At 44.3% G+C, this 12,443-nt stretch overlaps 1 protein-coding gene across 3 annotated transcripts in view; it reads right to left on the bottom strand.

The window, feature by feature from the left end:
- The window catches only part of METTL16 (methyltransferase 16, RNA N6-adenosine), a 139,891-nt gene extending 129,661 nt beyond the window's left edge, over nt 1-10,230 (bottom strand). Inside the window, exons 1-3 of one of the 3 annotated variants that reach the window (XM_077480496.1) lie at nt 10,074-10,230; nt 6,996-7,130; nt 2,077-2,276 (exon numbers count right to left, since the gene is read on the bottom strand). In XM_077480496.1, the coding sequence (XP_077336622.1) occupies nt 2,077-2,276; nt 6,996-7,123 (328 nt within the window). In that variant the 5' untranslated portion in view covers nt 7,124-7,130; nt 10,074-10,230. Of the gene's footprint in view, nt 1-2,076; nt 2,277-6,995; nt 7,131-10,058 lie in introns of all 3 variants that reach the window. The other 2 variants (XM_077480494.1, XM_077480495.1) reach the window with 2 other exon arrangements.
- Between the last annotated feature and the right edge of the window lie 2,213 nt (nt 10,231-12,443).

Genomic DNA, 12,443 nt, shown 5'->3' with positions numbered 1-12,443 from the left:
GGCAGCGCTCGTCCGGCCGGATTTAAATCTCCCGCGCGCATGCGCGGGAGTGACGATATCGCGGCTCCGGCCACTCACAGCGCCGGAGCCGCGATACCCGGAAGAGACGCCGAGGGAGCATGTCGGCTCCCTCGGCGTGGATCGGGCGAGATGTCGGGGCCTCGTTCTAAGGTAAGTATTTCATAATGAGCTAGTATGCGGTGCATACTAGCTCATTATGCCTTTTGCTTTGCAGGTTTTAAAAAAAAAAAAAAAAAAAAAAAAAAAATTGCGGGTTTACTACCGCTTTAAGTAAGAGATTACAGACATGATACAAGGGATGGTTAGAGACTGCATTTTTCTTGACCTTTCTTGCACTAAAGGTGCCAACAATGGGCAACAATAAATGCATATTAATTTAAATTGATATTAAAAAATTCAATACAATTATATATAAAAATAATATAAATATTTTTTAAAAAACTGTTGTCATTTTTGGTATTGGTTTTCGGCCTAGTGCATCCTTCATTTTCGGTATTGGTTTCTGCACCAAAATTTCCATTCGGTGCACCCCTAGTAGAAACATCTATGTCCATGGAGACCATGTTTACTTGCACATCCCCATGTAGACAGTCCTATAGCGTCCAGCTGGGATGCAACGACTACACGTCCCTGAACGAAGAGACAGTGTGGGCTCAGCGAAACGCTCCCAGACCCACATGGATTTCAAATTGCGAGCAATGGCTGTGTTTGTGCAGTTGCTACATCCCGAATTAAACCAATGAGACTGCCTGCACAGGGATGCACAGAAAAAATGCGTGGGTAAACACAGCCTTGTAGGGGCTAACACTGTAGAAAGTCCTTTCCATGTTTGTTAATTTTATTTTTTATATTCTACACCTTTTTTTCTATGGCGGGGGGCTTTGGTGAGATATCAGGGCTCTAAACAGACCCGAGGTCACATTTTTGAGACAGCCAAAAGGACTGAAGGCAGAGAGTCCCTAGTCCCTTTCTCTGCAGCCTCATATGCCCTGCATATGAATGAATAGAAGTTTCTGTATAGAGACTCCTATTCATTCACAAACTGAAGCATAACAAACACTGTTTACTATGCTTCACATTTTACCAGCCCCCCACTCTCTATTCTGACACTAATCTTCCACTCCAGCAGCCGCTGCAGCTGGAGGGAGGGGGAGAGGGAAAGCTAGTCAGCAGCACAGCAGGGACAGATGGGGAGTGGCAGAGTGATGCACTGGAATTGTTTTAAAGTCCCTGTGGCTCCCCTGAAACAACTGAAGCCAGCGAAGTGGGGAGGAGAAAATACTGCAGGGAAGGGGAATCGTGATGAGGGCAGGTGAAATCAGTGTTGGAGAGGGTGAAGCAGCATGGAGAGGTGACAAAGATAGGTGGGCGTTCAAGATGTCAATAACACTGTGTTCTCAGTGATTTGTATTGCAATTCTATTAAGCTGATTCATCTTACAAGGTGCTGGGTTTGAATTTTGTGTATTGCAACTGGATGTTTGTACTATTTTTTCTTGTCTTTTGTCTATTTCTTTCATTTTGACATCTCAATAAAGTCTTACCCGACAAAAAAAATAAAATAATGGATGTCAATAACAGCGGCGAAAAGTGGAGAGGCAAGAGACAGTGCAGAGAAGCAGCGGCAGCTGGGGGCATATTTTAGTTGAATAGCTTTGATCTGCCGCTTGTTAGCCACTCATCAGAGTTATCTGTTTGTTCAGCAGAGTCTGCTTAACTGTTTTACTATAAGCTGGGTGGCTGGAAGTGGTGCTGTAGGTTCATACATACAGACATGGCAGCAAAAGGGTTAAGCTATATTCACACCTCTGCATTTTTGCTTCATGAATTTTCTACTGAAATCAATAGACATTTATAGTAAAGAAAAAAAAAGTCATTACCCTTGGACCTCTTTATAAGTGTAACACATTTTTGCATCTCACATTAAATAACTTTTTACAGAAAATATGATGTGTACCAAACCAGATATACACATTTATTGGCGATGTCTATCTTTTCTAAAGGTCTTGTGTAACAAATACTGCTTATTTCTATGTAAATGTGACAAGAACGTTACCTATGTCAATCCCACGTCGCACTGTAGATTTGTCAGAGCTATGGTAATTGAGAATATCTTCCACCCAGTGGATATAGTTGAGTCGCAGAGGCACAGTGGGAATAAGCCTTTCCAGGGGTATGTCAATGGTCAGTCCAAAGTCTTCCTTTAGGAGAGTACAGGTCAAGGCTCGGACAGCTTCAGGGTCTTTGAAGTTCAAACTAAAAGAAAGTAGAGCATCGAAAGTAGATGTAAAGCCTAGCTGAATAATATTTAGTTGCTAAACATTGTGTACCATAAATAATGGCCTTTTTTTTTTTTAAACATGTAAGAAAAGTTGACTTCACCATTTGTATCATATCAGCAGCGCTCACATGGCATTACCAGGGCAGTTTTCTAATGGTGGCAACGGTGGACCATGTCTGCATAATGCATTTTAAAATGGCCTCTATTTTTCCTCTATGGAATCCCTTGTGACAAGGTAACTGGAAGATAGTGTGACACTGCGCTATTCCCATCACAGGACATGCCTAAAAAAGGACCTTCATGGCGGAATACAAGGTATTAATAAAACTATAGATTTCAAAATATGGAAATGACTTTTGAAATTACATTAATATGTTAAAACTTCTATGAATTTTTTGTTTACAACCCCAAATCAAAAATGTTGGGATGGTGTGTAAAATCTATAGTGCATCTGGAAAATATTTACAGCGCTTCACTTTTTGTGGTTACAGCCTTATTCCAAAATTCATAATTTTCCTCAAAATTCTACAAACAATACCCCATAATGACAACTCGTTGCAAATTTATAAAAAAAAAAAAACAAACAATCACAAGTATTCACAACCTGACACAAAATTTAGCTCAGGTGCACCCTCGTTCCAAGGATCACCCTTAGAGCCGGTTCACACAGGGGCAACTTGGACACGACTTGAACACGACTTGGGGCAACTTACAACACGACTTTAAGTCGCCCCAGGCCAGGCGACTTTTGCCGTGGCCAATCAGAGAATGAGCTCTCAACGGGGAAAAATAAAATAAACGGCATGGGTTCCCCCTCCGAGAGCATACCAGGCCCTTAGGTCTGGTATGGATTTTAAGAGGAACACCCTACGCTGCAAAAAATGGCGTGGGGGTCCCCCCCAGATTCATACCAGACCCTTATCCGAGCACACTACCCGGCCGGCCAGGAAAGGGGGTGGGGATGAGCAAGTGGCACCCCCCCCCTCCTAAGCCGTACCAGGCTGTGTGCCCTCAACATAGGGGGATGCCTTGCGGCCTCCCCACCCCAAAGCACCTTGTCCCCATGTTGATGAGGACAAGGGCCTCTTCCCGACAACAAATAAACAAATTTAACCCTTGTGCGTTGTGTATTTTTACATTTTTTTCCCCGCAGGTGAAAGGGTAGGGGTAGCCCCCCGTCCGCAGACCCAATAACCAACGGCCAGGGTTGTCGGAAGAGGCCCTTGTCCTCATAAACATGGGGATAAGGCGCGGCCCCCCCATCTTGAGGGCACGCGGCCTCGTACGGCTCAGGAGGGGGGGGGGGGCGCTCACTCGTCCCCACCCCCTTTCCTGGCCGGCCAGCATGCTCGGATAAGGGTCTGGTATGATCTGGGGGGAACCCCATGCCGTTTTTTCGGCGTAGGTGGTTCTCCTTAAAATCCATACCAGACCTAAGGGCCTGGTATGCTCTCGGCGGGGGAACCCACGCCAATTTTTTTTAATAAATTTGCTGTGGAGTTCACCCTTGAGAGCTGATAATTCTATGAGAGTTGCCTCCGTATAGACGGAGATCCGACTTGGAGGCGACCTCCATTGAAATCAATGGGTACCAGTCGCCTACAAGTCAGATAGAAGTAGTACAGGAACCTTTTCTGAAGTCGGAGCGACTTCAGTAGTGTGCATTAAGACGTCTCTCATTCACTTACATTGATTTTTACATGTTGTCCGACCTGAGGCGACTAGGGGTGACCTGAAGTCGGATCGGAGTCGCCCCTGTGTGAACCGGCTCTTAAGCGGTTTTTACAGCTTGGAGTCCACTTGTGGTAAATTCAGTTGATTGGACACGATTTGTAAAGACACACACCTGTCTACATAGGGTCTCACTGTTAACAGTACATGTCAGAGCACAAACCAAGCCATGAAGTCCAAGGAATGTAGACCTCCGAAACGGATTTGTATTGAGACACAGATCTGGGAGGGTACAGAAAAATCTCTTCCTAGAGCGGGGCGCCCGGCCAAACAAAGACCGGGGGAAAAAGGCCTTAGTCAGGGAGGTGACCAAGAACCCGATGGTCACTTGGACACAGAGCTCCAGTATTTCTCTGTGAAGAGAGAACCTTCCAGAAGAACGGTCATCTCTGTAGCACTCCACCAATCAGGCCTGTATGGTAGAGTGGCCAGAGGGAAGCCACTCCTCAGTAAAAGACACATGACTGCCCACCTGTAGTTTGCCAAAAGGCACCTGAAGGGTTCTCAAACCATGAGAAACAAAATTCTCTGGTCTGATGAAACAAAAATGTAACTCTTTGGTCTAAAAGGCAAGCGTCATTTCTGGAGAAAACTAGGCAACGCTCATTACCTTGGCAATGCCATCCCTACAGTGAAGCATAGTGGTGGCAGCATCATGCTGTGGGGATGTTTTTTAGCGGCAGTAACTGGGAGACTAGTCAGGATAAAAGGAAAGATGAATGCAGCAATGTACAGAGACATCTTTGATGAAAACCTGCTCCAGAGTGCTCTGGGCCTCAGACTGGGGCAAAGGTTCATCTTCCAACATGACAACCCTAATCACACAGCCAAGATGACAAAAAAGTGGCTACTGGTCAACACTGTGAATGTCCTTGAGTGAACCACCCAGAGCCCAGACTCAAACCCAATTGAACATCTCTGGAGAGATCTGAAAATGGCTGTGCACCAACACACCCCATCCAACCTGATGGAGCTTGAGAGGTCCTGCAAAGAAGAAAGGGAGAAAATGCCCAAAAATAGGTGTGCCAAGCTTGTTTCATAATACTCAATAAGACTTGAGGCTGTAATTGGTGCCAAAAGGTGCTTCAACAAGGTATTGAGTAAATGCTGTGAATACTTATATACATATGATTCTTTTCGATTTCAATAAATTTGCAAAGATTTCAAAACCAGCTTCTTTCACGTTGTCATTATGGGGTACTGTTTGTAGAATTTTGAGGAAAATAATGAATTGAATCCATTTTGGATTAAGGCTGCAACATAACAAAATGTGGAAAAAGTGAAGCGATGTGAATACTTTCCTGATGCACTGTACATAAAAAAAATAATGCAGTGATTTGCGAATCTCATAAATCCATATTTTATTTACATTAAAAAAAAAAAAAATAGAAAATCTAACAAATGTTTAAGCTGAGAAAAAATGTACCATTTAAGAAAAAATAATGACATTTTGAAATCGATGGCAGCAACATGTCTCAAAAAAGTTGGGACAGGGCCATGTTTACCATGGTGTAGCATCCCCTCTTTTATTAACACTCTGTAAACATCTGGGAACTTATGGAGTTTTTGGAGAGAAATGTTGGCCAATTCTTGCCTGATATAAAATTCGAACTGCTCTACCGTCTTGGGTAATTTTTTTGTTTCAAGATATGCCAAATAATTTCAGTTGGTGAAAGGTCCGGACTGTAGGTAGGCCGGTTAAGCACCCTGACACTTCTACTATGAAGCCATACTCTTGTCAGATGCAGCATGCAGTTTATCATTGTTCTGCTAAATTATGCAAAACCTTCCCAGAAAATGACTTTTCCTGGATGGGAACATATGCAGCTCTGCTAATATGCTGGATACATCTTTCAACACTGATGGTCCCCCTTAAAGATGAGCAAGCTGTCCATTCTATACACACTAATGCACTCTCATACCATCGGAGATGCAGGCTTTTTAACTGAGCACTGATAACATCCAGAAGGTCCCTCTCCTTGTTAGTGCAGAGGACACAGCACCCATTGTTGCCAGAAAAAAAAAAAAAACATTTTGATTCGTCTGACCACAGAACAGTTTCCAACTTTTAAATGAGCCTGGCCCTGGGAAGATGGCGGCATTTTTGGATCATATTCAGATATGGTTGCTTCTTTGCATGATAAAGCGCCACCTTGCATTTTTGGATGACTCGGTAAACTGTGTTTACAGACAGGGATTTTTGGAAGTGTTCTCAAGCCCATGCAGTGATATCTACCAAAAAATCATGGCCGTTTTAATGTGGTGCCACCTGAGCATTACGGACATTTTATACCGCATTTTAGCCTGAAACAACGTTTCCATATTCCCTGAATCTTTTGATGAGATTATGTACTGTAGACAGTGATATTTTTTAAGTCTTTGCAGTTTTATGTTGAAGAACATTATTCTGAAATTTTTTAAATCTACTTCTGAGACAGAGACTCTCTAAGGTGCTCTTTTTATACCCCATGTAACCTAATTAGTTGCAAAATGTTCTTCCAGCTCTTCCTTAGTACCACTTATTTTCTCCAGCTTTTTTGTAGTCCTGTCCCAACTTTTGAGACATGTTGATGCCAACAGTTTCAAAATTACCTTATTTGTTTTCTTAAAAATGTTACTTTTTCTCATTTTTCAACATTTGACATCTCTTCTATTTTATATTGTAAATAAAATAATCGGTTTAGGAGATTTACAAATCGTTGCAATATGTTTTTATGCAGATTTTACAAAGCCTCCCAACTTTTTGGGAAATGGAGTTGTACATATTAATTTTAAGATATTACCTGAGTATATTTTGATATGAAGGACATGCCTATCTGACAACTCTTTAGTAAATTAATCCAGAAGTTTAAAGTGGTTAAACAAGACTTTACTTAAATGTGTAGATTTGTAAAGCTAGCAGGAGCTGAGAGAAGAGATGAGATTATATTAAATGAATAGTTAAAAAAAAAAAATGAATATACCTTACTCTTCCGGACAGGCTCACACTAACATGCTTCTGAAACTCCGGATATTTGGAAGCCAAGTGGGCAAAGTTTGGAGGTTGGTCCTTATATCGGTTTCTTGGGTGCATTGACTTATTAAGGGCCATTTCTTATCTGTAAAATCAAAGAAAATCAGTTATAGTTAATTCTTACCTTAAAATAAAAGGAAACTATCATGGCAGATTAAAAAATCTAAAAATAGAAACCATGCTGATGATATCAATGTAAATACAAACAGTTGCTGGCAGCATAGCCTTAATGTACACGTGACGTTTTAAAACCTCTCCTGAACGATTTAACTTGACAGATAGTAACCGACATTTAAAAACTTCCTTTATGCCACGTTTGCATTTAACTGACAATTGCGCAGTCATCCGACGTGGCTCCCAAACAAAATTGACGTCCTTTTTTTTCCACAAATAGAGCTTTCTTTTGGTGGTATTTAATCACCCCTGCTGTTTTTATTTTTTTGCGCTATAAACAAAAATAGGAGCGACAATTTTGAAAAAAAAGCATTATTTTTTACTTTTTGTTATAATAAATATCCCCCAAAAATATATATAAAAAAAAACATTTTTCCCCTCACTTTAGGCCGATACGTATTCTTCTACATATTTTTGGCAAAAAAAAAAAAAAAAATCGCAGTAAGCGATTGATTGGTTTGCGCAAAAGTTATAGCGTTTACAAAATAGGGGATATTTTTATAGCATTTTTATAAATTTTTTTTTTTACTAGTAATGGCGGCGATCTGCGATTTTTATTATGACTGTGACATTATGGCGGACACATCGGACATTTTTGGGACCATTGTCTTTTATACAGCAATCACTGCTATACAAATGCAGTGATTCCTGTGTAAATGACACTGGCAGTGAAGGGGTTAACCAGTGGGTGGCAGTGTAGGGGTTAAGTGTTCCTAGGGGTGTGTTACTAACTGTGGTGGGCTGGGCTTTCTTTTAGTGAACACTGATCTCTGCTCCATTCACATGGAGCAGAGATCAGTGTCACTTGTTGCTAGGCAGAACTGGGAAATGCTGTTTACAACGGCATCTCTCCGTTCAGCTGCCCTATGAGACGATTGCGGGTATGCCCGCGGCGATCGAGTCCGGGGGACCCGCGACCAGACTCAAGGGGGTCCCGACCGGCACGCTCGCGATGGGAGGTCGGCATTAAAGATTGGATGTACCTGTACGCCAATATGCCTGCCCGTGCCATTCTGCCGACATACATCGGCGTGCGCTGGTCGGGAACTGGTTAAATGCCTCTGAACATCCGTCCCGAATGCATTTTTTTGCTTCTAGACTCAACTGCCTAGAAACGACCCTGTGTACATGTACTGATAAGATAACAGAGGAGAGTTCAGGGGCAGCTGAAAAAAAAAAATGCCCAACTGCTCCTAAACATCCGTTTATCAGCAGCAGTGAACATGAGGCCTAAATAAAAAGACAACACTATATAGCAGTATATAACATGGATGTTGCCACACTAGAACAATGAAAATAAATGATAAATAAAGAAGTTCAAATAAAAAGTGCAAAGAGGTTAATTTTTGTGAAAACCTTTAAATCCCCAATATATATACCCTGGCAACAAATGCCACGATAAAATCATCCGTGGCATTTGCCGCCAAGTCATATAATTTGTATTTTAACATTTTCACAAAAGTGAACCTCTTTGCACGTTTTATATGGACTTCTTTATTTAGCATTTATTTTCACTGTTCTAGCGTGGGAGCATACATATTATATTATGGCAGATTAGTTAACTTTGTAGCTACTAGGGAGCTGACTGACTATGAAGTTAATAGAAATTTCTGTTAGCTCTACACGCCTGTGCTGGCTAGCAACTCGAGTTTGAGGTGGAGCGCACTTGTAATCGAGGGCAGAGTGTGTGTGTGTATGTGTCTCTCATATTAGTCTACCATACTTGCCAACTGTCCCGGGATTTAGACCTTTGTCCGAAAATTGTTCCCCCCCCTTTTTTTTGTTCTTCCCCACTGCTGCTAGAGGTCCGCGGCACTGGTCAATTCTGTCTCCGTCGCCATTTCACAGAAGACCAGCTGGAGCATTTCTATTCGCTTTCTTGCCACCCAAGCTCCGCCTCTTGGTTATGTAAATGGAGCAGACAAACACAGCATCCTGAGCGGTGCCAAGTCCTGATGGAGAGTCCTGGGTTATCTGTACAGATGGGGGGGGGGGGGTATACTCATAGAGGGGGTTATCCTAGGGCGGTCTGTACTGATGGGGGGGTGGTTTGTCCTGGGGGGGGTCTATACTAATGGAGGAGGGGGTGGTTTATCCTGAGGGGGACTATACTGATGGAGGGGAGTCTGCAGTGAAGAGGGTCCTGCACTGAGGGGGGCTATAATGATGGAGGGGGGTCTGCACTGAGGGATTTCTATACTGATGGAGGGGGTCTGTACTCAGGGGGGTCTATATTGATGGAGGGTTTGCACTCACAGGGGCTATACTGATGGAGAGGGATGGGTTGTCCTGGGTGGGGGGTCTGTACTGATGGGTGAGGTGGTTTGTCCTGGGGGGTTGTCTATACTAATGGAGGAGGGTGTGGTTTGTCCTGCAGAGGTCAGGGTGGTCTGTACTGATGGAGGTGGGTCTGCAGTGAGGGGGGGGGCTATACTGATGTAGAGAGGTGGTTTATCTTTGGAGGGGTCTGCCTGAGAGAGGACTGAGGAGGGACTCCGCTGGGGAGGGGGGGCGCGCCTGATGCAAGGAGGGACTCCGCTCCAGTCCCCTATGTCCAGGAACCGCACTGTGTCCCCTATGTCACCCACGTCCAAGGACCGCACTGTGTCCCCTATGTCACCCACGTCCAAGGACCACACTGTGTCCCCTATGTCACCCACGTCCAAGGACAGCACTGTGTCCCCCTATGTGCCCCAAGTCTAGGGGCCGCACTGTATCCCCCATGCACCTTCCGCCATATATGTTGTCACTACAGCACATAGGATGTGCGCTGCAGGCTGCCCAGTCCTCGCCTCACTCACACCAACGTGTCTCGCCATGTAACCAGCGGACTACCAACCTCTCACAGGCTTACCGCCAATCTCTCTTCTCTCCGCACTCCAGTCCTCACGTGCTCCAACTTCTGTCAATCACGTGACGTGGTCCGGGGACGGGGTGCTGTAGGGGACAAAAGATCTATAGCGTGTAGAAGGCGTTGTATCATCCAAGCAGTGACATTAAAAGGGCTGTTTACATGTGATCAGACTGTACAGTGCGCTCCTGGTACTGCATTGTCTTGACTCTTCTAGAAATAGGGAAAAGGGACAGAGCTGAGGCAGGCTGCCCATCTCACAGTATAATCCAGTGTTTCTCAACTCCGGTCCTCAAGTTGCCCCAACAGGTCATGTTTTCAGGATTTCCCTCAGATGAAACGGGTGTGGTAATTACTAAGGCAGTGAAACTGATCAATTCACCTGTGCAAAATAATGGAAATCCTGAAAACATGACCTGTTGGGGAGCCTTAAAGTGGTTGTAAATCCATAGGCCCCTTTCACACTGGGCCGGGAGCGGCGTCGGCGGTAAATCAGCGCTGTTTTTAGCGCCACTTTACCGTCGTTTTAGCGGTGGTATTCAGCTGCTATAGCACCGCTTTGCCGGAGATATAGCCACGCTGCCCCATTGATTTCAATGGGTAGGAGCAGTGAATACACCGCTCCAAAGATGCTGCTAGCAGGACTTTTTTTACCGTCCTGCTAGGGCACCGCTCCAGTGTGAAAGCCCTCCTGCTTTCACACTGGAGTGAAAGGGGCCGGATTTTTTCAGGCACTATTTTTAGCGCTGTAGCACCTGAAAAACGCCTCAGTGTGAAAGGGGCCTTACAGACCACTTTACCTACAGGTAAACCTAGATTAAGGTTTACCTGTAGGTGCAAGAAATATCTCCTAAAGCTACACTGTTTAGGAGATATTTGCAAAAGACATGCCGTCGAATGCGCCGTAGACAGCGGCATGCAGGTCGCATTGAGCATGCACAGCAATCATGCGTGGGAGTGACGTCATCGCAGCTCCGGCCAGTCACAGTGCTGGAGCCGCAATACCTGGAAGTAACTCCAGGATAGATGTCGGAGGAGGAGAACGGGGGTCGCTTTGGGGGCTTCCATGTCAGGTAAGTTATTAATAATGAGCTAGTATGCTATACATTCTAGCTCATTATGCCTTTGCCTTGCAGGATGTATTTTTTTTTTTTTTTTGGCTTTACTTCCTCTTTAAAGACTGGAGTCCTATCAGATACTGTCCCCCATCATAGTGTGCGCCGAGAAGCCGAACATCTCCGAAAAAGAACGACGCCTGCGCACTGTGTCCAGGTTCATAGAGCTAGAATATAAAAGAGCCGAGGGAAGCAAAGCCGTGCTCGAAGCGTGGCGAGCGAAGCAAGGCCGTGCACGAAGCGTGGCGAGGGGCCCTGTTGCTATGAGCAACCCTATGTCCACTTGGATGGTGGAGCTTCAACCCGGACTCAGTGCGCAGGCGCCGTTCTTCTTCGGAGATGTTCGGCTTCTCCTTGTCCCCCATACTGCGCAAGCGCTGCGCCTGCACAGTACGGCCCGGACACTATACGATAGGCGGACACTTTGTGTCAGAACAGAGGTAATGAGGAGCACCCACATCTGGAGATCCTGCAGACTGACACAAGGCAGTGACTGACTTCTCTAGTAAGAACTAGCCAATGAAAAGAAGCCTTCTACACACTTGCACACTTTTTTTCTACTCTACTGTCATGTCTGTTGGCCCAACTCCAGCCCAACTCTTTCTTTTGGTCTGGGCGGAGTGGGGAAGGGTTGGAACCTCTGTGGCTTTTCACTTCTGTCCCCCTCATTTCTTGATCTGATGTCACAAGGATATGACTTCCTACACACAGGCATAGTACTATTAGGATTATGAAGCTTGTGCAAACAAATACAACCACAATGATCAGTAGTACATAGTTATATGGCTCAGTGGAGCGCTATAGACAATGATTACCATTTATTTCCCTATATATTTCCCTATATATTGCTACTGTTCATAGCCATCTGCCACATGCTCTCCGGCCCCTTAAAAGTACCATGGACAGACAAGCTGTTGCTATCAATCCATCTGCAGTATCCTGACCCTTTAAATTTGCTGGTTTGATCAACAGCATACAGTCCCGGGTAGACGTTGCCTCACAAAACGCATTGGTTTTAAGTTTTTTTTTTTTAAGTCTCTGTTGATTAAGACACTGTCATCAATTATAGTTTTATTTTCTGAATGTCCTGTATACAATGTGATCAACTCAATCATGTACTAATCGTTGTAGTTGTATTTGCACAAGTTTCATAGGGGTTGATTTACTAAAGGCAAATCCACTTTGCACTACAAGTGCATTGGAAGTGCAGTCGCTGTAGATCTGAGGGGAAGATCTGAAATGAGGGGAAGCTCTGCTG

Source organism: Lithobates pipiens, unplaced genomic scaffold, assembly GCF_037356315.1.
Source record: "Lithobates pipiens isolate NorthernLeopardFrog02 unplaced genomic scaffold, aLitPip1_a1.2 Scaffold_16, whole genome shotgun sequence".
NCBI classification, from domain to species: domain Eukaryota; kingdom Metazoa; phylum Chordata; class Amphibia; order Anura; family Ranidae; genus Lithobates; species Lithobates pipiens.
Note: the sequence above shows the minus strand (reverse complement) of the source record. Positions and strands in the feature narration are given on the sequence as shown.